At 45.2% G+C, this 23,246-nt stretch overlaps 1 protein-coding gene across 1 annotated transcript in view; it reads right to left on the bottom strand.

The window, feature by feature from the left end:
- Positions 1-23,246, bottom strand: part of CNTNAP1 (contactin associated protein 1) — a 234,832-nt gene that overhangs the window by 14,177 nt on the left and 197,409 nt on the right. Inside the window, exon 22 of the mRNA XM_069242019.1 lies at positions 10,802-11,032. Within this exon, the coding sequence (XP_069098120.1) occupies positions 10,802-11,032 (231 nt within the window). The remainder of the gene's footprint in view (positions 1-10,801; positions 11,033-23,246) is intronic.

Below are 23,246 nucleotides of genomic sequence, written 5' to 3'. Positions count from 1 at the left end.
GCGCCGCGGATGGGCTTCATTTAGTGGAGGACAGTCATGTCAGGTGCCCAGCGCAGGGGGGTCTAGATGCCCTCCTCACCTCATTCCTCTCGCTCCTTCTTTAAACCTCCTGCATCCTTTTAATTTGCCATAGCGATGAATCTTCACTCCTGGGCAGGGATGCCCCTTCTCTGTGCTCCTCTGGCTTATGCACGTCCAAGATGGCGCTCTGGCCCCTCGGGCCGGCACCCGCCTCGTGAGCCTCGGGGCGCCTCAAAAAAAAAAAAGTAAAAAAAATTCTCAGTGCAGCCCGCTCGCCCGCGGCGCCTCAGCCCCCCCGGGCGCCTGCACGCACAAGAGTGAGAGGCGGCCGAGCAACGCGAGAGCGCGACCGGGGCCGCAGGAGCAACCCCTCCCGCTCCTCACAGCACCCGGCGCGAGCCCGCGAAACACGGCTCCGGTGCGCAGAGCCCGCTACACACATTGGACGCTCCGGTCCTCCCCAGTCAGACCGCCGTCCCAGCCACTCCAACAAGGCTACGGGGGCGCCTTTCAGGATGTTTTCATCCAGCCGGGGACGGAGCGCTCAGATCAAGCGACCGTCCCGGACACCATTTTGGCTCTTCCTCCCTAGCTGCTGTATTAATAAAACACATAGTTTTCATGTTTGTGACATGCACCTCCAATAGTTGGGTCCCATCGCACAAATGACATCTACTGCATAGCCTGTGGCACTCCTTACTCCCACCCCTGTCAGCTGCCTCCAGAATAGAGAATATCCATGGAATCCATCTCATGATGTAAGGGATACCAACCAAATTAAAGGTGTACACACGAAACAAAAGGTTGCTTTACTGGCACCAACTCCTCAGAATGGAGCACGTCTGGTGTCAGTCTCCCACTTTACTGGCACCAATTCCCCAGAATGGAACCCATCTGGTGACAGTCTCCCACAATGTATGTCATCTCTTCCTTTCACAATAAGTGGCACTTGTTGCTCCAATCTAAGCGTACATGGAAACTCTGGAATGTGTTTCCCTTGAGTGGTATGCTGTAACTAATGTAAGGTGCTGAACATGGCACTACATATTGGTCAGCCCTCAAAGCTTCTACAGCATAAGGACAATCTTTTAACTGTAGGTGCTCATTATACGTAACCCCCCAAAAAAGGCACCCCGGCTTCCAATGTAAGTGCCAACCCATTTAGCAACACCATAGTAAGTGTGGCCTGTCAGCCCCAAGATAAATCATCTTGTACCCTGTTAGAAATGGGGTTTTTGGTTGGCAGTCAGGTTACCCTCTGTCCAAGCAAGAACCCTCACTCTAGTCAGGGTAAGTCATACACAATCCAAATTATCCTGTACCAACTCCCTTCTTTAAGTCGGGCACCACATCTCTGGGCCTGTGCACTTCTTCAGCAGCACTGGATGCAAGATTTTTGCTGCCACCATCTGAACTGGACTCAGCCCTCCCGGCTTCAAGTTTCAGCTCTTCACAGCTCAGCTCCTGAGCTGCAATCCTTTCTTTTTCCTGGGCCAAGGCTCTTGCTGCTTCAGCCCTCTCAATAAAGTCATCTAGCTCTTCTCTCCACCGCTCTGCCTCTAGGAGCCATTCATCTCTCACTGGTTCTCTTTCCTCATCTGAGCAGTCCTCTTCCTCATCTGAGCAGTCCTCAGTCTTTTGGTTTTTTGCTGCCTGTTCCTCTGCCCATTGTTCTTCCCCCAGGCTATGTAGATATCTAGTAGTTCCATCTTAGTGGATCTCCTTGACATAGGAAGTCCCCATTTTCTGCAAAGCCCCCTTAGCTCAGCCTTGGTGAGGGATTCAGTAGGCACAACGAATGACCTGGCAGGTACCCATTCCCAATCTGGCAAGGTATCACAGGCAAAACCAAAATCCAAAGTCCAAAATATCAATAATATATCCAGGAGGACATCAGAGAACAAAAAGCAAAAAGATGAAAAAATCAAGTTGACCTTCAACTGTGGGTAGGTAGTGAAATACTTAGCTACTGTATGTCACTGCACAAATACAAGTCCTATCCTCACCGCTGATCACCAATGTTAGAAATTGGGTTTTTGGTTGGCAGTCAGGTTACCCTCTGTCCAAGCAAGAACCCTCACTCTAGTCAGGGTAAGTCACTCACAATCCAAATTATCCTGTGCCCACCCTCTGGTAGCTTGGCACGAGCAGTCAGGCTTAACTTAGAAGGCAATATGTAAAGTATTTGTGAAATAAATCATACAAAAACACAATATAGCACCACAAAAATACACCACACAGTGTTTAGAAAAATATATAATATTTTTCTGGGTATTTGTAGGTCAAAACGATAAAAGATGCAATATGAAATTGTAGAGATATCACTGCAAAGTGATATATAGGGGGTTATTCTAACTTTGGAGGAGTGTTAATCCGTCCCAAAAGTGACGGTAAAGTGACGGATATACCACCAGCCGTATTACGAGTTCCATAGGATATAATGGACTCGTAATACGGCTGGTGGTAAATCCGTCACTTTTGGGACGGATTAACACCTCCTCCAAAGTTAGAATAACCCCCATAGGGGGTCATTCTGACCCTGGCGGCCGGTGACCGCCAGGGTCACCGACCACGGGAGCACCGCCAACAGGCTGGCGGTGCTCCCTCGAGCATTCGGACCGCGGCGGTTCAGCCGCGGTCAGAAACGGAAAGTCGACGGCCTCCCGCCGACTTTCCGCTGCTCGGGTGAATCCTCCATGGCTGCGGAGCGCGCTCCGCAGCCATGGGGATTCTGAAACCCCCTACCGCCATCCTGTTCCTGGCGGGTCTCCCGCCAGGAACAGGATGGCGGTAGGGGGTGCTGCGGGGCCCCTGGGGGCCCCTGCAGTGCCCATGCCAATGGCATGGGCACTGCAGGGGCCCCCGTAAGAGGGCCCCACAAAGTATTTCAGTGTCTGCAAAGCAGACACTGAAATACGCGACGGGTGCAACAGCACCCGTCGCACCTTCCCACTACGCCGGCTCCATTCGGAGCCGGCATCCTCGTGGGAAGGTAGATTTGCTCTGGGCTGGCGGGCGGCCTTTTGGCGGCCGCCCGCCAGCCCAGGGCAAATCTCAAAATACCCTCCGCGGTCTTGCGACCGCAGAGCGGTATTTTGTCGGGGGTAGACTGCCGGGCGGCCTCCGCCGCCCGCCAGTCTCGGAATCACCCCCATAGTGTCTTAAGTCTTTAAAAATCAAACAAAGTCTCTTTCAAGTACAAAGTACCTGGTTTGGAGTGGAAAATCTCCGCAGATGGCCGCAGAGGAGGAGATGCGTGGAAAAATGGTGTGTGCGTCGGTTTCGCCCCTTCACACACGGACTTGCGTCGTTATTTTCCACGCGGGGAGACGTGCGTCGTTCTTTGGGAAGAAAAATGGTGTGTGCGTCGGTTTCGCCCCTTCACACACAGACTTGCGTTGTTATTTTTCACTCGGGGAAGACGTGCGTCGTTTTCCGGCACGCGGACCGTCTCCTTCTGTGGGTCACGGGATTACCAGATGTCCCAGGGTCTGTGCGTGGAATCCTAGGCTTGTTATCCGGCTGCGCGTTGTTCCGGTGGGCTGTGCGTGGAATTTTCTTCCTCACGGCAGGCGTCGCGTCAATTTCCTCTCTGGAAGTGAACAGCGTTGTCCAGGTGGGCCGTGCGTCTATGTTCCGGTCGCACCGCAGGCGTCGCGTCGAGCGCCGTCTTTCCGGATTGGCATGCAGTGAATTTTTCACCGCAGAGCAAGCTGTGCATAAAATGTTTCGGCGCACAAGGAGTCCAGTTGAAAAAGAGAAGTCTTTTTGGTCCTGAGTCTTCAGGGAACAGGAGGCAAGCTCTATCCAAGCCTTTGGAAGCACTTTTGCAACAAGACAAGACTTCAGCAAGGCAGCAGGCCAACAGCAAGGCAGCAGTCCTTGTAGAAAGCAGTCAGGTGAGTCCTTTGAGCAGCCAGGCAGTTCTTCTTGGCAGGATGCAGGTTCTGGTTCAGGTTTCTTCTCCAGCAAGTGTCTGAGGTGGTAGGGCAGAGGCCCTGTTTTATACTAAAATGTGCCTTTGAAGTGGGGGAGACTTCAAAGAGTGGCTAAGAAGTGCACCAGGTCCCCTTTCAGTTCAATCCTGTCTGCCAGGGTCCCAGTAGGGGGTGTGGCAGTCCTTTGTCTGAGGGCAGGCCCTCCACCCTCCCAGCCCAGGAAGACCCATTCAAAATGCAGATGTATGCAAGTGAGGCTGAGTACCCTGTGTTTGGGGTGTGTCTGAGTGAATGCACAAGGAGCTGTCAACTAAACCTAGCCAGACGTGGATTGTAAGGCACAGAAAGAATTAAGTGCAGAGAAACGCTCACTTTCTAAAAGTGGCATTTCTAAAACAGTAATATTAAATCCAACTTCACCAGTCAGCAGGATTTTGTATTACTATTCTGGCCATACTAAATATGACCTTCCTACTCCTTTCAGATCAGCAGCTACCACTTCAACAATGTATGAGGGCAACCCCAATGTTAGCCTATGAAGGGAGCAGGCCTCACAGTAGTGTAAAAACGAAATTAGGAGTTTTACACTACCAGTACATATAAACTACACAGGTACATGTCCTGCCTTTTACCCACACAGCACCCTGCTCTAGGGGTTACCTAGGGCACACATTAGGGGTGACTTACATGTAGAAAAAGGGGAGTTTTAGGCTTGGCAAGTACTTTTAAATGCCAAGTCGAAGTGGCTGTGAAACTGCACACACAGGCCTTGCAATGGCAGGCCTGAGACAAGATTAAGGGGCTACTTAAGCGGTTGGCACAATCAGTGCTGCAGGCCCACTAGTAGCATTTAGGGGCATATTTATACTCCGTTTGCGCCGGAATTGCGTCGTTTTTTTTGACGCAATTTCGACGCAAAACTAACTCCATATTTATACTTTGGCGTTAGACGTGTCTAGCGCCAAAGTCCATGGAGTTAGCGTCATTTTTTAGCGTGGACACCTACTTTGCGTTAATTATATGCAAGGTAGGCGTTCCAGTCTAAAAAATCGACTCCGAGGCATGTGCGTCGGATTTATACTCCCGGGCAAAATTCACGCCCGGGAGTGGGCGGGTCAAAAAAAATGACGTAAGGCCGCTTTTGCGCCGTTTTTTAGCGCCTGCAAAAGGCAGGCGTTAAGGGACCTGTGGGCTCTGAAGGAGCCCAGAGGTGCCCCCCCATGCCCCCAGGGACACCCCCTGTCACCCATGCCCACCCCAGGAGGATACCCAAGGCTGGAGGGACCCATCCCAGGGACATTAAGGTAAGTTCAGGTAATTTTTTTTTTTTTTTTTTTGTGGCATAGGGGAGCCTGATTTGTGCCCCCCTACATGCCACTATGCCCAATGACCATGCCCAGGGGACAGAAGTCCCCTGGGCATGGCCATTGGGCAAGGGGGCATGACTCCTGTCTTTGCTAAGACAGGAGTCATTTCTATGGGGGTTGGGAGTGAAAAAAAATGGCGCAAATCGGGTTGAGGCGAATAAATTGCCTCAACCTGACTTGCCCCATTTCTTGACGCCCAAGCCCCATATCCCCCTATGCCGGCGCTGCCTGGTGTACGTCGTTTTTTTTAACGCACACCAGACGGCGACGGCGGCTAACGCCGGCTAACGTCATTCAATAAATACGGCGCCCGCATGGCGCTTCAGAATGGCGTTAGCCGGCGCTAATTTTTTTGACGCAAAACTGCGTTACCGCAGTTTTGCGTCAAAAAGTATAAATATGGGCCTTAATCTACAGGCCCTAGGCACATATAGTGCACTCTACTAGGGTCTTACGAGTAAATTAACTAGCCAATCATGGATAAACCAATCAACAGTACAATTTACACAGACAGCATATGCACTTTAGCACTGGTTAGCAGTGGTAAAGTGCCCAGAGTTCAAAAGCCAACAACAACAGGTCAGAAAAAATAAGAGGAAGGAGGCAAAAAGTTTGGCGATGACCCTGTAAAAAGGCCAGGTCCAACATACCCCAAACCCTCGGCAGATCTCTCAATCACCATTTCACCTGTTGCACCGTAAGGCCAAATTCATACTACCGATCAACTGCTGCTAGACAACAATTCAGCCAAGAATTTTTCCTCCATTTTGGACATACTTCCCCAAATAATCTTCACAATATATTCTTACCTTTGGTTGGTGTAAAACACTCTCTTCCTTGCTTTCACATTCACAGGCATGAAATCTCCTAATAACTGCTATCTACCACATCTTCCTTCATACCAGCCTCAACCACCTTAATGACAGAAACCTAACTCCCTACTCGTAAAGTTACTGTGTAGTGGCCAGCAAACGCTGATGAGTGACCTTCATACCGTACCTTCACTCCTCCCCTTAATAATTTGTTGGCATCCATCCACATTGTAACCGTCCTCCTGTTTTTTCTTGTCTAGAGGCTTCCCCCTCAACAGTGTGGTTCTGTTCATTGTGGTTCTATTCATTGTTATTTTCTCCATTCACACAGCAGCTAATGTTTCTTGCACCACATCGACCACTTTTTCAATCACTGATGAGCATATACAGTAGTGCCATCCCATTGCTTGCTACTACATCCTGCCCAGAGAACACTGCATCACTTGTGTGCACCAGCAGTGCCAGTCCATCTTCATAGATTGTTTTCTAAAAGGCCATTGCAAGACCCGCAGTGGCACACACAGTGCACTCCATTCATCATTTTGCTTTTTAAATCATTGCCATGTTGGCCGTCATTAAGGTATTGCTTATTTTGTGTCGTTATGATGATATTCCATCTTCTAGGTGTTTACTCAACCAAAAGCCACATTGTCAATCGGCACACTCCTGAAGTATTCTTAAGACTGAACAATTAAGCCCTTGGCAGGCAAAGGTTTTGGCTGTGATATGGATTCTGCTACTGCCTATGCTTCATCTGTTGCTTGGAATTTTGAAGCTTCTCGGGCCCATATTTATACTTTTTTTGCACCGCATTTGCGTCATTTTTTTATGCAAAAGCGGGGCAAACTTACAAACTATAATGGTATTTTGTAAGTTTGCGTCAAAAAATTACGCAAATGCGGCGCAAAATAAAGTATAAATATGGACTTCAGTTTGTATAATTGTCAAATCTGCATTAATTGTATTTAAAGACATATGGCATGATATTATCTGAGCAATGACAAAATAATGTCTTTTTAAAATTTTATTTGTATTTTTGACATTTTTTATGGGTATATATTTGTATTTGATTGATGTAGCATATGTACCTACAAAATACAGCAACCGATTGTAGTTATTTGCAACATCCCCTGTGTGCAGATTGGCAAATGCCACCACTTTTCATTAGAGGGGAACATGAACGACAATAGTATAAATACTTCTCATTAACCATCACTGCACGTTGACATATGTTATTGGAAGGACGTCAGACTTTCTGGATCACTCTTTGACACCGTTTATTAGAACACGTTACTTTGTCAGTTATCTTACAGTAGTTCATTTCCTTCCCTAATGTCTTATCTGGACACACTGCTTTCTTCCACTTAACTGTAAACTTTATCTCCGATACAGAACAAACTCTACAAGTCTTAATACATCAGATTAAGATTTTTTTTTCCAGTCTTACTATTGATGCTACTATAGGTTCCTGGGTAAGATATAATTCCGCTAACACCAGTGGTATCTCTTCCAATTTTAGCCCAAAGCTCTTCACCTTCAAGCAAAGATGGAATGTACAATCTTTTCATCAATAGTACTGCATCTCATGTCAAGTGCCACTGACAACCATGTCATAAGGAATTTACCTTGTGCGTTATCCTGTTTATTAAACAACACCTGTTGCTCCTTGTCCAACGCCTTGTTGTCATGATCTTTTAAGTGAAACACAGTAAATTAGTATTTCTGAAATGTCTTTGAACAGTTCTATGATGGTGTTGCAGGGCAGTAGTTTTTACTAGGGATAAACACTTTAAAGTTTCTGGTCTATGAGTTGCTCTTGTTTCATTTTTTTGGGTTATATAAATCTTTTGATTTATCAGTCATTGTCTGGCTTGCAGTGCCCTGGTGGAACCATTCGAGTTTTACCTTAAATCATCATATTATTTCTGTTTTTCTCCTGAGTTATTGTATTGCATTACAAGCTAAAGCTTTCCTACCTTGTACTGGGTCAGATTGTAGTACTAGTAATGCTGGCTTTCCATTGCTGAGTGCATTGTTGGACCAGCTCAGACAGTTGTAGTAGAATATAAACTTTTTCTTCCACAAATAGAGGGCATTTTGATAAGAATGTAAGTTCCATGCTTAAAGACCACATACAGGAAACTTTCTGCCACATACCTCTGTTACCTGGCGTGTCTGGAGTGTGTCTGGTGGTGGAATAAAGAGTATAGTTGTCTAAATCCTGTTTCTCAAAATGTGAGTGACAGAAACCTGAATCAAATTGTAAGTAAAAGTTAAGGTAGTATCTCACTCACACATACACATTTGACCCCTTTTTAGGTCGAGCATAGCAGCACGCATGTGCTGCTTTCCTGACGTGTTGGTATGTATCTGGGCTTTTAACAACGCCCATCACTATCACTCGTTCGTGGTCTTGCCCTTCAAAAATCCTTTGATGACATTGGTAATTGGTTTACATTTGTCCCTCCTTGGGGAGGTTTTGTTACCGCCTTGGCTATCGCCCTTGTTACATGGCTAATTGCACTTTTTACAATAAGTTTAACTGCAGGCGAACTTCTTTTTCCTTTTGTATCTCTCCTTATCGCTGATGCTCATGGCAGGCGTGACGCTGTGAATCGACTCGCTTATGTGAAACTGTTTTACTTTTGATTTTCAAGTTATGTGGCAAGAAAAGTTTGGTTAGGAGTGTACAACACTAATAGCTCTAACTCGAGCAAATGCGAGACCCATTGCATTGCAAATGCCTGTTTCCGTCCCCCTTTCTTACAGAAAAGGCCTCCTCCAAATATTAGATTGAGAACAACCTGTCAAGCAGAAGGGATTGGACCCAAACTTTCTACTCTTTCCTCGAGATGTCCTTGTAGACAAAGGCACAAAATAAAAAAATAAAAAAAACATTACATTTTCTTCTATCATTTTCAAACGGAATAACTTGGTCAACCATTCTTCTATGGAAGAAGCAGAAACAATTCATTTCACCCTCCCTACAGAACAATATTTCTGGTTGTCTGCTACAACTCGTGCCAGAATACAATCCAAATACAGAGCTGCAGAGAGTCGCTTCAATGAACACACACATTAATGAGTAAATCTTAGTCAAAATAGACACAGGCAGAAGACGGGGGTCTTAGACCCAAATGGTTGTTCAACAGCTCAAGCTTTCCATCACATACTCCTTTGCTTTCTTAGTTAAAGGGGTCAGACCAAGCAACAGCCTGGCAATCCTAGCCCAACTCAGAACCCCACACACCATTTTTCCTCCCTTGCCCTCTTCCTGACAGCTTTTATCAGCAACGGTCCTCTTTTATTTGCTAGTACACTCTGTGGTCACCCTCCCTCCTAAAAGACCCTAACGCAACCCTGCTGACCCTAACAAATACCGCCCCATTGCTGGCCTTATCTCGACATCTAAAATACAGGAAAAAGCAGTAGCCTCCCTACAATAAACCTACTTTAAATCCAACTACGTTTTTTACTCCAACCAGTCAGGCTCTCACCCTAAACACGGGGCAAAAGCTGCCCAACTGAATGTAAGGGATAACATTCTACAAGTATCAGACAAGGGATTGTGCTGCTTCCGCATCCTCCTTTATCATCAACATTCTACTGCTTCATCTCTAATCAGCAGCCCATGTTTCTGACCATTCTCCAGCAATGGTAGGAGTCAAAGATACCAAGAACCAATCTGATAAAGTATCCAATGGTCTCAATGCAACTGAAACACGAATGAGCCAATAAAGCCTAGAACCCAATGGCTCCAACACCAAAATCCTGGTCCTAACATCGCTTCCATCTCCTGAAACAATTTGACTTCCCCAGCCACTCACCACATTTTTTTCAGAAAGACGATGCTCATTAAAATCAATGTGAGAAACCAAAGCACCTTCTAGTATGCAAATCTCGCCCCGCAAGTTCGAGTCATGGTTAAATCAACATGCCATCAAATCAGACTGCTAATAAAAAACCCTCACTTTTATCCACAAAACTCATCACACTGCTGTAGTGGGCACTGCTGTAAACTCCATACTGGACTGCTGCACCTCTCTATATTATGGTTTGCCAGCCTACAAACTCAACAGACAAAAATCACCAAACTCTCTCATGCATGTCCACAGCAAAGGCCAATACATTGCTCACAGCTGTACAAACCTCCAAGGGCTACAAGTTAAAAATAGAATCACCTTCAAAATCCTCTGTTTCCCCTTCAAGTGCCTCAAAGGCTCAGCTCCCACTTACCTTCAAGATAAAATAAAAAATTCAACCTCCCGGCCTCTACTGTCTAGCAACCTGAAAATCGTTCATAATCCAAACTCCAAATGCAAATCAAGAGAAGACAGATGCTTTTTATTAGCCTGGTCTTAGTTGCGAAACAGCCTCCCTGTCCACCTGGGATTCTCTGGCAACTACCTCACTTTCAGGAAACAGTTGAAGTCTGCAGTCTTTTCCTGCTCCCACCTCTTCCCTCTCTTTCAAGCCTTGAAGCAATTTAGATATATGTGTGTTACAGATGTCTATATAAATAAAAATAAAAATTATTCAACTTGACATGGGGCAATCTCTTTATACAAACTACATACAGATGACCAGTTGTTTGGTGAGGGTGTGAGAGAGCAGGACCACAGAGAGTTTAGTGGAGATAACATATGGAGGTTCTCATTCTTACCTGGACCAGTATACCAAGGATCCAGCTCTGGAGGGACACCCACAATGGTCATCGGCATGGACCCACAGTTGGACTCCACCAGATCTCCTTTTACCCGAATGTTCCCTGTGAGGTTGGAGGGCCGGAACAACACTTTGAGTGGGGCGATGTTATTGAACTGCACACCGGCCAGGCAGCCTGAGAAACCAGGGGAGCTGTACTTTTGTGCCTCCCTGTCAATCGAGCCTGTTTCTGTAGAAAAAATACATACACAACAAATTACAACTTTCTAATTTCTATCAAGCTAATTATTTTCTGGACCACATGAATTTAAACTAAGTTTATCTATATTGCAATTTGCTGAAGCCTCCATCTGGTCATACATGTCGATTCACAGAATCAGTCATGGTATTCGGTCACAATCTTCATTAGACAATTTTCAAGTTTCATGATCTTTGAGACAAACCTAAAGTGTAACCAAAATAAGGAAGAGCTAAAATAATGAGGTACTGAAGTAAAAAATATGTATTTAAATTAAGGAAATGGGGGCTTTGGATGGTATAACTAGTTACAACACACTATTGGAAACACTAAAAAGATGTGGATATTGATGGTTCTGATATGGTTCCTATCTTATTTAACAAATCTATCTCATCTAATAAAAATGGGAAACTCTCTATCAAACCCTAGACCGCTCTCAAAAGGCGTACCTCAAGGTTTGGTACTTATACTCTCTCCCTTTAATATTTCTGACCAAACTTTTGGAACAACAACTCAGGCATCTCATATGATCTTTATGCTAATGATAATTGGCTTTACCTAAACAGTCCCTCCTATGAAGTTATCTTTTTTCCAATTTAACCATTATGTTCAAGAGAATACAACCGTGAATGACCCAACAATGTTTAAATCACAGTCCTGCCTAACTGAATAGTTGCTGATCTCACTCCTTCATAGCAAAACACCTGCTGAATCACGACTGACCTCGATGAATGCACACCTTTAATTAATGATTGTGCCAAGTCATGTTTTTATTTGACAACAAACTGATTCATCAAACTCATATTAATAATCCAGAAATCCGTAGTTTCATCTGAGAATTCTCAAAGGGATTAAGGGGGTCATTCTGACCCCGGCGGGCGGCGGTTGCCTCCCGCCTGGAGGGAACCGCCATTCGGCCGCCCGCGGTCAAAATACCGCTGGGGCCATACCAACTCTCCCGCTGGTCTGGCGGGCGCTACCTAAGGTAGTGCCCACCGGCCCAGCGAGAAAGGGTCCTGCAACACAGAAGCCGGCTCCGAATGGAGCCGGCGGTGTTGCAAGTGTGCGACGGGTGCAGTTGCACCCGTTGCACTTTTCACTGTCTGCTCGGCAGACAGTGAAAAGCAGGCTGGGGCCCTGTTAGGGGGCCCCTGCACTGCCCATGCCGGTGGCATGGGCAGTGCAGGAGCCCCCAGGACACCTGTTCCCGCCATCCTGTTCCTGGCGGTGAAAACCGCCAGAAACAGGCTGGCGGGAAGGGGGTCAGAATCCCCATGGCGGCGCTGCTTGCAGCGCTGCCATGGAGGGTTCTCCCAGCCGGGGGAAATCCGCCGGGAAACAGCCGGACCCGGCTGGGCGACCGCGGCTGTACCGCCGCGGTCGGAATGACGAATGAAGCACCGCCAGCCTGTTGGCGGTGCTTCCGTCGTCTCCGGCCCTGGCGGTCTATGACCGCCAGGGTCGGATTGAGGGCCAATATCCTTAAGATTCCCTCATGCTACTCTGCCTTCAAAAACGAAAATTATCCTAACTTAAGTTACCTTCAGGCCTCAATTACACTGTCCTTTCTACCTTGTTGTTTCTTTATGTGATAGGAATTATTGCTGAAAGCCAGTAACAGAAATTACTTTCACAAAAGAATAACCTTATTTACATTGATCTAGTTTCTAAATTAATAGCCCTTGATTATAAGTGGGTCGGTGTTAGCCTCGTAGTGTTATCCTCGTATGTGCAGGGTTCGATATTCCAAGTTTGGTGTTGTTTATCTCAGCCAGTAATCACTGTGGGCTAGATGTACAAACTATTTTACCAGTCACAAACGTCCCATTGAGCCGTTTGCGACCAGAAAAATGCATTTTGCCATGTACAGCAGGCAAAGGTCCAGATGTACGCCCCATTTTACCAATCGTAAATGGCCCATTGGCCCGTTTGTGACCAGAAAAATGCATTTTGCCGTGTACAAAAGGCAAAATGCGAGAAGGTAACTTGTTACCGAATCGCATTTTGCTTTTGCGATTTAGAAAGGGCTGTGTTTAGGGCGTCCCTTCCTAATATATAATAGCACTGGCATGTATGAATGTTTTATGAAACGAATGTAGTCGCAAAACACTTTGTAGAGGAGGTGGTAACCCATTCGCAACCGGGAAGGGGTCCCCTCTGTGAATGTAGGTGAAAACATTTTTGAAGAGCAGGCCGTGGTCCCACAGACAAGTGTCTGCTCTTAAAAAATGGAAGAACACTTTTTAGTTTTCTTTTTGTAATGCATCCTGTTTTCCTTTAAGGAAAAAGGGCTGCATAACAAAAAAACAGCTTTACTTAAAAAGCAGTTACAGACATGGTGGTCTGCTGATCCCAGCAGCCCACCATCCCTTTGAACGCCGGCATTTGCCAATGGGTCTCCCCAGCCCATGGGTCTCGAAATGCAACCTGCCTCAGGAATATTGATGAGGCAGGTCCCATGAGACCCGTTTGGGAATTGCAAACAGTGTTAAACACACTGTAGTGCATCGCAGTTTTCGTTTTCCTGTTTGCGAATCACAAATATTTGCAATTAGGATTTCGCAAACTGGTTTCTTTGTGCATCTAGCCCAAAATGCGACATAGTAACTTGTTACCGAATTGCATTTTGCTTTTGTGATTCTACATTAGAAAGGGGCGTGTTTAGGCGTCCCCTCCTAATACTGAATAGAATTGACATGCATGAATGTTTTATGACTGGAATGCGGTCGCAACACACTCATATTTTACTGACTCTGTAGAGGAGGCGGTAAACCATTCGCAAGCGGGAAGGGGTCCCCAAGGGACCCCTTTCCATTTGTCAATGTGGGCGAAAACATTTTTTAAGAGCAGGCAGTGGGCCCATGGACCTCTGCATACTCTTAAGAAATTAAAAGAAAAAGTTTTCTTGATGTGATGCATCGCGTTTTCCTTTAAGGAAAACGGGCTGCATTACAAAACAAATTGCTTTATTTAAAAAGCAGTCACAGACATGACATACAAAATGGCCCTGCTTCGACCTGATAAGAAGGCTGAAAAAGGTCAGCAGTATCTACACCTCAACCCTGCCTTCTGATTCTTACAAAAGGTCTGTCAGTCTCTGTACATAGAAGGTGCAGACAAGATGGCCACCATATTTAAATCCCTTTATCACTCGATCTAAATCCTATCCAGGATTTTTCCTGGGCTTTGGTGAATGTGGCTGACTCATTGTTTATCACCCAACTAGGGACCTGGACCCACTTGAGACTCCAGCACATGACCACGATCACTCAACTGCTAAAAGTATACTATATTGTGCTGGGTGACCTAGGATGGTTTATACCTGTAATCCTGGCATTGGGTGGATGTGGATGTGATATATGCAAAATATATTAAATTAAATACATTACTGGGCTTTTGCCAGCTACATGCTTACAGACCACATCAGAATCTAGGCTATGGTGGTCTGCAAAGAAAATGAAAATGAAGGAACCAAAAGAGATGAACACTAGACAAAAAAAGAGACCCAAATCCACACCATCTCTTCCGGAATCACCGCTGACACCTAAATCAAATTAATCTGCTATTCTGGACCTCATACTTCAAAGGTTATCGTAACTGCATTACCTAGCCCGAAGTATTGAAACAGACATGGATCTCTTGCAGGCAGATATGCAAGGGCTAAGGAAGAACTTTAAAGACCTAGCGAGGGGAATTACTGAAGCTGTGAACCGGTGGCTTGGAAGCAGAGAGGACAAACACAAAGAAGGTCACCGAATCGTTATGCTCCAAAACTGGCTCTCTATCCTTGGACATTATAAATTAGGAAAATCACAATCGTTCAGGCAACTTGAGGTTTTTTGGCTTTACCGAAGGTGTGGAGGATGCAGTATTACTTGAATTGTGGATCCCTTACCAAAGACTTTGAAATCGAGAGAGCCCACGGAGTGCTGTCTGACAAACCATCTGCAGAACACCTATGGGCCATGATTTTTCAACTCCTCAGAGGAAATCATAAACTACTTGAAAACAATAATATACAACTTGGAGGGGGGCTAGAGTTGGCACCTCCCAAGACTACGCCAAAGACAGAATGCTATACATGAAAGGCTTTCTTACCCTTTGAAAGCACCTCAGAGATCTCTCAATACCTAATGTCTTCAAGGGCCCATCTTGCTTCAATGACACACCCAGAATCTTCAATGAACCTGATAATCTCCTGAAATTTCTACAAGGAATAAAGCACTCAGGAATGGACCAGTATTCAGCTTGTACTGAACCTGTCAACCTGAGGATCCCGATATTTCAGGGACTTCTGAATGAAGCCTTTGTGAGTTAAACATTCTTTTTGGAAGACCTTCTTTGTTGGAATGCCATTTTTCTACCCTTTGTATGTCGATCCCTTATTTGCCTGAAATTCACGGTTGGTTAAAGTGTTGTCTGATTAGTTCACTTTCCCCAGTTAGGTATCCCATGAATATTCATAAGCATATACCCTACTTACCTGGAAGGTGTGGTTTATTAACAGAATCTCATTTATACTGCAATACATTATTGCGTTTTTTGTTAGGTTAGCCTACATCACTAGAAGCTGTTCACAACAGTGTCACTGTTACTTAGTAAATTGACAAGGATCCATAAATAATTTCTGCTGGGGAGCTGTTATCTGTCTCCAAAGTACTAAGCTAGTTGTGTTATGGGGGCCATCTCACAGCACTTGGAGCAATGCGGTGATATGCCGCAAGATACACCGCCTGGCCTGCTTTTTGCCTGCTTTTGTTGCTGTGGGGGGAGTGTCGGAGTTTACAGGGCACGACGAGGGGGCATTTGGGTCTCTTGGAACAATCTGGGCTGCCTACTGTCCCCATCCCCATGAACTGCTGCTTGAAAACTCGTCCCTGCCCCCACTGGTTCTTGTTTGCTGCCTACATCTTTTGCCACCACACTGCATACCACCTGCTGCCTACCATCTATCGCTTTCATTGATTTTCACTGATATGAACACTGATATTCATATTTTTAATATTTTTAATTGTTACTGCTGTCAAGTTGCCATTAAGTGGCCATTTTCAACCAGCAAGTTCAAGAAACGGAATTAGGGTAACAAGGAGTCAAGGAAAGGAAAACATTTGGCAGCTAGTAGTTGGGCCCATGAGAACCTGTATCAGAAGTGTGATAGAAGCGAGGAGCCCTATATCAGATGTGGCCCTTATTGATTTTATCACACCAGTATTCCCAGTAAGAGACTCCAGGGCTGGTAACGTGAAAAGAAGCTGTAAAGTTGGAGAGTGGCCCTAGTAGGCCCTGGTAGGCCCTGGCAAGGCTAAAGGTTAGGGTTGCTGAAGCGGTGGCGCAGTGGGTTTAGTCCCACGCTGCCTTCGTAGGTCTCCGGGGTTGTGGAAGCAATCCGCCTAGGATCAGATCCAGCTTGCCGCCCAGGTGAGCTCCCTCCCCGCACTGCCCCGGTTTGGCTTGAGGGGTGTTTGTTTTCCTTTGCTGCCTTTGGATGCCCCCCAGATGCCCATGGATACCCTCTGGTTGATTTCTTGATAAAATATACTCTCTGCACCGCATGGTGTTGTGCTGCCCATTTATTGACTCTGGATTAGTGGGCTCCACCTTCTCCCCCTACAAAAGCAACAAGCAGAGGTCAACATACTTATTTTGTGAAAGCCTTGGCTTATTCGGGGTCTTCTGGGTCAGCTTTTGTCAGCCCCTGTTGCTCCAGCACCAGGGGAGGTGTGGCTACTAGTTAGTGGACGGCGCAGGGGCGTAGCGCAGGAGTGTGGCACCTTAGTTGGCCTAATTTGTCCCAGGGTGTTCGTTGCAAGGTGTTTTAGGGGCAAACAAAGACATTGAAGAAACTGCGCTCGTGGTGTGTAATTCCTTCTACCCCCTCTCAGAAATCTAAATCAAAGAAGTCCATTGGTGGTAACAGGTTCTCAGAAGCAACTCTATAAATCTCAATCTTCCATTTCTGACATCTTTCGGAAAATGCATAAAGTTATTGTTCATTTCATCCTGTGTCTCCATTTGTGGCTGCTCTCTCTCCACCCCTGGCACAGTCAAGTTGAAGTTCAAAGAAGGCCAGTGACTCTTTGGGCCTCCGGTAACTGTCAGTGACTCTGGAGTCATAGATCTTTATTCCATGGCACTACCGCTGAAGGAAAAGGCAGCAGTAGCTTTATCAGTATTTACCCTGGGAGAACGTCCTCCCTTTCCCCCTTGGGAGGGGAGTTGCTGTGGAGATCCCCATGTAGAAAGAGCTGCTTCTACTGCAAGTGATGAAGCTGTTAAAGCTTTGGACATAGAGGTGCTGTTTGAGGATGATTTAACCTTACCCGATATTGATATTGACTTTCAATTAGGGGGAAGGTCGGGAGTTTCAAATAGCTGCTCTCCCGGAAAAGTGTTGGACCTTGAGACCCTTAGGGGTGAGTAGTTGCGCTTTATAAACTTGATTTGATTTGATTTGACAATGGGGGTCTAGCCAGTATTAATACATCTACATGGCCCTCGTGTCCATCCTTTCCTCCCCTTTACTGTACCTCTTCTCCTTTGGGGAGGTCTCTTTCTGTTTCAGACCATTATGTCTTTCTCCCAAGTTCGCAACTGAATACTGACAGTGGAAAGGGTGGTGTTTGATCAGGTATTTTTGTCAGGAAAAGGCGGGCATAGGCACCTTCAAGTTTCACATTTAGCCGCTAGAAAAAACCCCATTCAAAGACAAAAGCACTTAGGGAATTCAACTAGAACTCCCAGGATACACTGCAAACAGCTATGAGGGGGCGTAACTGTAAACAGGGTATTCGCACGTTGGCTGATGTGTGTAATTCTAGTCACCTGTGAAGTGTGTTTATGCTCGATGCTGAGCGCTGAAGATGTGAGGATATTCGGTTGCTGGTTTCTTTGGCAGTGTTTTCAGCTGCAGAAAAGTGCTCTGTGGATCTGGCGGCTGAAGGAGGGCCGTCCTCCTGTGTTTTCAGGATCTTGTGAGTTCCCAAGCAAGGGGAGGATTCCCTGTTCCTTCTTTTGGTACACACCGGCTGCTGTGTTTTCAGTTCAGCAGCGCAAGGAGTGCTTGATTTAAAGAGTACATTTCTTTCTTCATGGGACAGCAGGAACTTTTTTTCTCTACACATCTTCTTGGCTAAGAGCCCATTGCCATTTGCAGTTGGGCGTCACTAGTCGCTCCACCGTAGAGGGGGTGGTGGGCCTGAGATGGGTTGTGACCGGAAGTGGTCACAGCGTATGCGACGGAGGGGAGGGGGTAAAGTATTATCCCTTAAAAGTGGGCGAGCACCAGATGTCCCCCTCTTTGTCCCCTGATGTGCTGCGACACCCACCCACTCAAACAGGTTTACATTAGAGCCCATTGTAGCAGAATAACGGCACTGATTCTTGAGGGCACTAAGTTGCCCAGTTGGCTGTCTCCTTCAGGAGAAGCCTTGCAGGGGTGAGGCTGGTTGGAAGTGGGGCTGACCTGCTGGTGGCCCTACACTTCTATCCCTACCTCGGGTACCCAGGAGATTATATTATGTTATGTGGGATGTGACCAAGAGTCACGGGATGCCCCGGCAGGGACCAATGCTGGAGCTGTCAGAAATGTTTGATGTGTCACTTTATCTCAAATGGTCTTTCTGCACTATGCTGCCCACAAATGGGGATTTAAATAGGATATGTGCAATTCTGTGTTCATGTTTGTTGTGTATTTTGCTATATTTTCTATTGTGTAATGTTATTGATGGCAGTGGTTGTTATACCACCTTGTTTCATGTGATGTAAATTCACTACATCCTATCCCAAGAAGTTGAGTCTGTTGCCTTTGTGGGGGGAGAGAGGACTGACCAGTTGGTAAGGGTGGTTGACCCCATCCCCATTGCACGAGTGAGCGCACTATTCAAGGAGCAGCTGTGTAGCTGTGTTAAAAGTTGCTGTTGATGCAAGCTGGGCTTCTGACAGTATGCAGATAAGTGACAAACACTTTCTACTTCTTTTCGTAAGGAGTCCGCGCTGCTCAGTCAGAAAGAGTTTTTGTTTGCATCCTGTTTTTCACTTTCTCCTAAATTAAAAAACGAGTTTTGTCTGTTTGTGCAAGGTTTTTTTTCTTTGTGACATTAATATTGGATATTTACCAAACACCTTGCGAGTCGCATCTGTGAGTTACCCAAAAAATGTGGGGTTGTTCTGGTTTTGGTTCATTTGGCTGTTATGTGTTCTTCCTATTCAGAAAGGAAAGGATTTTCTGAATCGGATTTTTGAGATTATTCATCATGAACACACATGCTTTGGATTTTTAAATTGTGCATGGTATGGATGATTTCTGTTGAATACATGTTATGCATTACACTAGTATCACAAAAGGTTTGAATAAGGATTTATGAGCTGCATTGTGATTTGTTTGTATTACAGCATTTGTGTGCATATCAGTGAGGAAGGCTATATGAGATTAAACATTGCATAAGAGTTATTGTTTCCATAAGACAGTGCCCCGTATGAGAGGTCACTTTCCTAAAACAAACCATAGATCTAAGTTGTCTTATATGGCAGTGATAGTAGAGATCATAATTATCTTTAGCTTTTTTTTTTTACAGGTCTCCTTCCCTGAAGTTACTTTTCCCACAGTGCTTTAAATGGGCCGGTACTGTCCGGTACTGAGTACCGGCACTTTTTTATTTTGAGAGGGAGAGTACCGGCACATCTCAAGAAAAACGTAATACTTTTAATTGGAGAGTACCGGCACTTCTCAGAAACAAGCAGGTACTCTGGCACAGAGTACCTGCACTTTATTTTCTCCATTTCAAGCACTGCCCACTACCCTTTCCCTTACTCAATCACTCCAAGCTTCTTTGCCGTTATGGCGTGTGGAATTGGGGGTATTGAGGGGTGGATCCAATCTAAGAATCGTGCAGATCCCAGGGAGCTTATACGCATACATAGTATGGTCTTGACAGATCCTGACAATTTTATTTTGTATTTAAAAAAATCCATAGTGTCTTTATTACAAAAATCTGTGATAAATCCTGACCATGTTTTGGAAATGGTGTCAGCAATTTTATTTGAGGTGCAGAATGTAAATAAAGCGGGTCTCTCGAACCTGAAATCGGACGTGAATTCTTGTAAGGTGAGTGTAAACCTATGTGCAACTCAGTATTAGCTGAGCCCAATGGAGGAGTAAGGGATGCCTTTGTGCAAGCTGGAAAGTCAATGAGATGTGTGGGGTCCACCAAAAATGGTTTTATTCCCGATAATGAGCAGTTGTGCTTAAATATGTTGCTTGGTGACTCTAATGAACTATCTTCAGACACAAATAAGGCAGGGATTTTGCCTATGTTTAAAAAGGGACTAAAAATGCAACTAGGAAAGGTGAAAGGAGTAGTGTCTCCACAGAATTTGTGCCTGAAGAAAGGTTTAAAACTAAGGGGCATATTTACAAGAAAGTGGTGCATCAGCATTGATGCAACCCTTTTCTTGCACCCTCCCCCCCCTTACGGCACTATGGGTGTGCCATATTTACAATACGGTGCACCATGGAACACAATACCACAATAGCATCAAAATGTTTGCCACCATTGTAGCGCTTTGCTGCACTAGTGCCAAAAAGTTTGACACTAGTCCAGCAAAGCACAGGCCGGCCCATAGAAGATTATGGATGCGTCATTTTAACGCCAGCCATGAGGAGGCCTTCAAAATTACGCCGCAAATGGCACAGTGAAATCTAGTAAATTTCACTGCGCCATTTTTTGGGCCTCCCTGCGTGGGAACACCCCCTTGCATACATTATGCCTGGGGCAGATATGATGTGGCGCAAGGATTTACAAAGTGGCACAATGCATGCATTGCAACACTTTGTAAATATGGCACAGGGAAATTGCCTCCTTAATGCCACATTAGCGTAAAAACAAAAATGACGCGAGTGTGGGGCAAGGGGCTTGTAAATATGCCCCTAAATTGTTCTGTAGTGTTGCATAGTCCTGCTCAGGTGGCAAGTCGCTCAAAGGTTCAGTCTAAGGCTGAGCCTCTGCTGGAGAGACAAAAGGCTCCTGTTAAATAAAAGAAGATTAGAAGAATTTCTAAATGTAAAATTAAAAAATTGCACTTTCCCAATACCCTGGACTGGAAGAATCTTAAGGAGGGGGAGATGATGAAAATGCCACCAGTAGGTACGTTTTCCACCACTCCTCCAAAACAGACTCACTTGAATGTGTGAAACTTAACAGTGGAAGAGAGGTTGGGACGAAGCCTAGTGGTTTTGGGGGTGGGGTATGGGAACTGATAAGTATTGCTCCCTTATCCATTACAAAGGTAGTGGGGAAGAAGCTGTCTGATAGGTCTCCCTCGAAGGTCGTGTTTTGAGCAGTCCCCTCTATCTCTCGACCTCCTTAGATTTTATTTTGATTTTTGATTAGAGCCTAATCCAATGAACAGGAGTTTTATTCTGAATTCGTCCCTGGAAACTGAAGCATTAAGGTTGTTGAAAAGTAGTGATATTATAAATGTAGCTGTTCACTCTTTTGCTCTGACCTCTTTTTCCAGAGTTACCTTTGGTTCATTGACAATTGCTAATCTGGAGGCACAAAATTGTGTTTTCTTTTAAAAAAGAGGGATTGACGTGGTTCCTGTAGGTGAGTATTTGGAGGCCCATGCCCCACAATGGAATCTCACTAGAGGAAATTGGCCTATGATGGTTGCTGCAATAGGGCCTGGTTACAATAGTTTATAGGGGAATCCTAAAGATATTGTTATGTCATTAGGGCAAGGGAGGGGCAAGTGATCAATATAGTGGAGAATCCCACAGCCCAATTTCGAGCTGTTACGGCCAAGGATGATCTCTCAAATTGGAGTTTGGTGGCAGTGCTTTGAATAGCTCCCGCCCCTATTGTACGAACAATGAGTCATCACGGTAGCTCAGGTGCGCTATTTTTGTCATGTAACATGGCTGATTTGGGGCTAGATGAGACTACACTAAATTTCTTGAAGTCTTTCAATCCTTTCAACGTATGTTTACAAAAGACCTGGTTACGCACTGAGTTTACTCAGGCTGACTATTTTGTATTTACCTCTAATGCAAGGCGTGCCAGTGGAGGAGTTCCAATCCTATTCAAGAATTCAGTTAACTGGAACCAGGACATTTCTATTCATCCTTCTAACTTATGTCTTTGCTGGAAATTGACTTTTCAAGGTGCGAGTGGAAGTCCCTTCTCTTTCTTATTAGCCAATATGTATATTCTACCTGAGAAACCTTTTGAGCTCCTTCTTCGCTTTTGTTTATCAAATTAGTGATGCAGAAGATGACCTCTGATGATAATCATGGGAGAGCTAAATGCAAAGGTATCTAAGTCCACCACCTCAATCTTCTTGAATGGTGATAAAGAAGAGGTATGTTCTATTCCTGAGATTTTGCTCCCAGAAGGAACGAGAAGGGATAAGCAAGGTTTCCTATTACTTGAAACTCATGGAAAATATGATTGTGTTGTTTTAAATGGAAGATTTCTAGTGAGTGAAGTTGCCTCTTATACTTTTCAGTCAGTTTCTAGACAAAGTCTCCTCGATTACATGATGGTGTCCTTTCAAATGTTCGGGGCTTGTGAGAATCCAAAGGAAATTCCTAATGATTTGAGTAACCACAGCGTGGTTGGCACAACAGTGCTCTTTAATCTCCAGTAACTAGTTCCTGTGAACTCTGCCTTGAGTAAGATCCGTTTTAATAAGTCAAACGGTCATTCCTTTTGGGCAGCTAAAAATACCTACAGAGACAAGATTAATGGAGTCCTTGAGGACTCTACTTGGGATGATGCCATATCTTTCTAAGAATTCCATCTGGATGAATTTTTCAAGTTGAGCGCCAGGCCTGAGGGCACCCAGCGGGTGGAAAAATATAATCCTAGATCGAAAGCACTACATAAAGAAATACATTTCTTGGTAAGAAAACTGTATTTGCTGTTTTCTTCAAATAGAAAGTAAGAAATTGATTGCCGTATACACATGCGAATGTAGGAAGGGGATGTGATTTAAAGTTGATTAACCTAAGAGAGGCCACAAATTCTGGAGACATATGGAAATATTGGAAATTGATTGCTGATTATTGTGACACGAGGGTGAATGTTCATGCAATCCCAGAAAAAATTTGGGTGGGTTACATTACTGAGTTGTATGCAAGTAATGAGGAGGAAGTTGACCCTTTGGTGTCCCAGTTAGCCAAACAGAAGTTTGTTCTGTACAGTGC

This window comes from Pleurodeles waltl, chromosome 6 (assembly GCF_031143425.1).
Source record: "Pleurodeles waltl isolate 20211129_DDA chromosome 6, aPleWal1.hap1.20221129, whole genome shotgun sequence".
Classification (NCBI taxonomy): domain Eukaryota; kingdom Metazoa; phylum Chordata; class Amphibia; order Caudata; family Salamandridae; genus Pleurodeles; species Pleurodeles waltl.
Note: the sequence above shows the minus strand (reverse complement) of the source record. Positions and strands in the feature narration are given on the sequence as shown.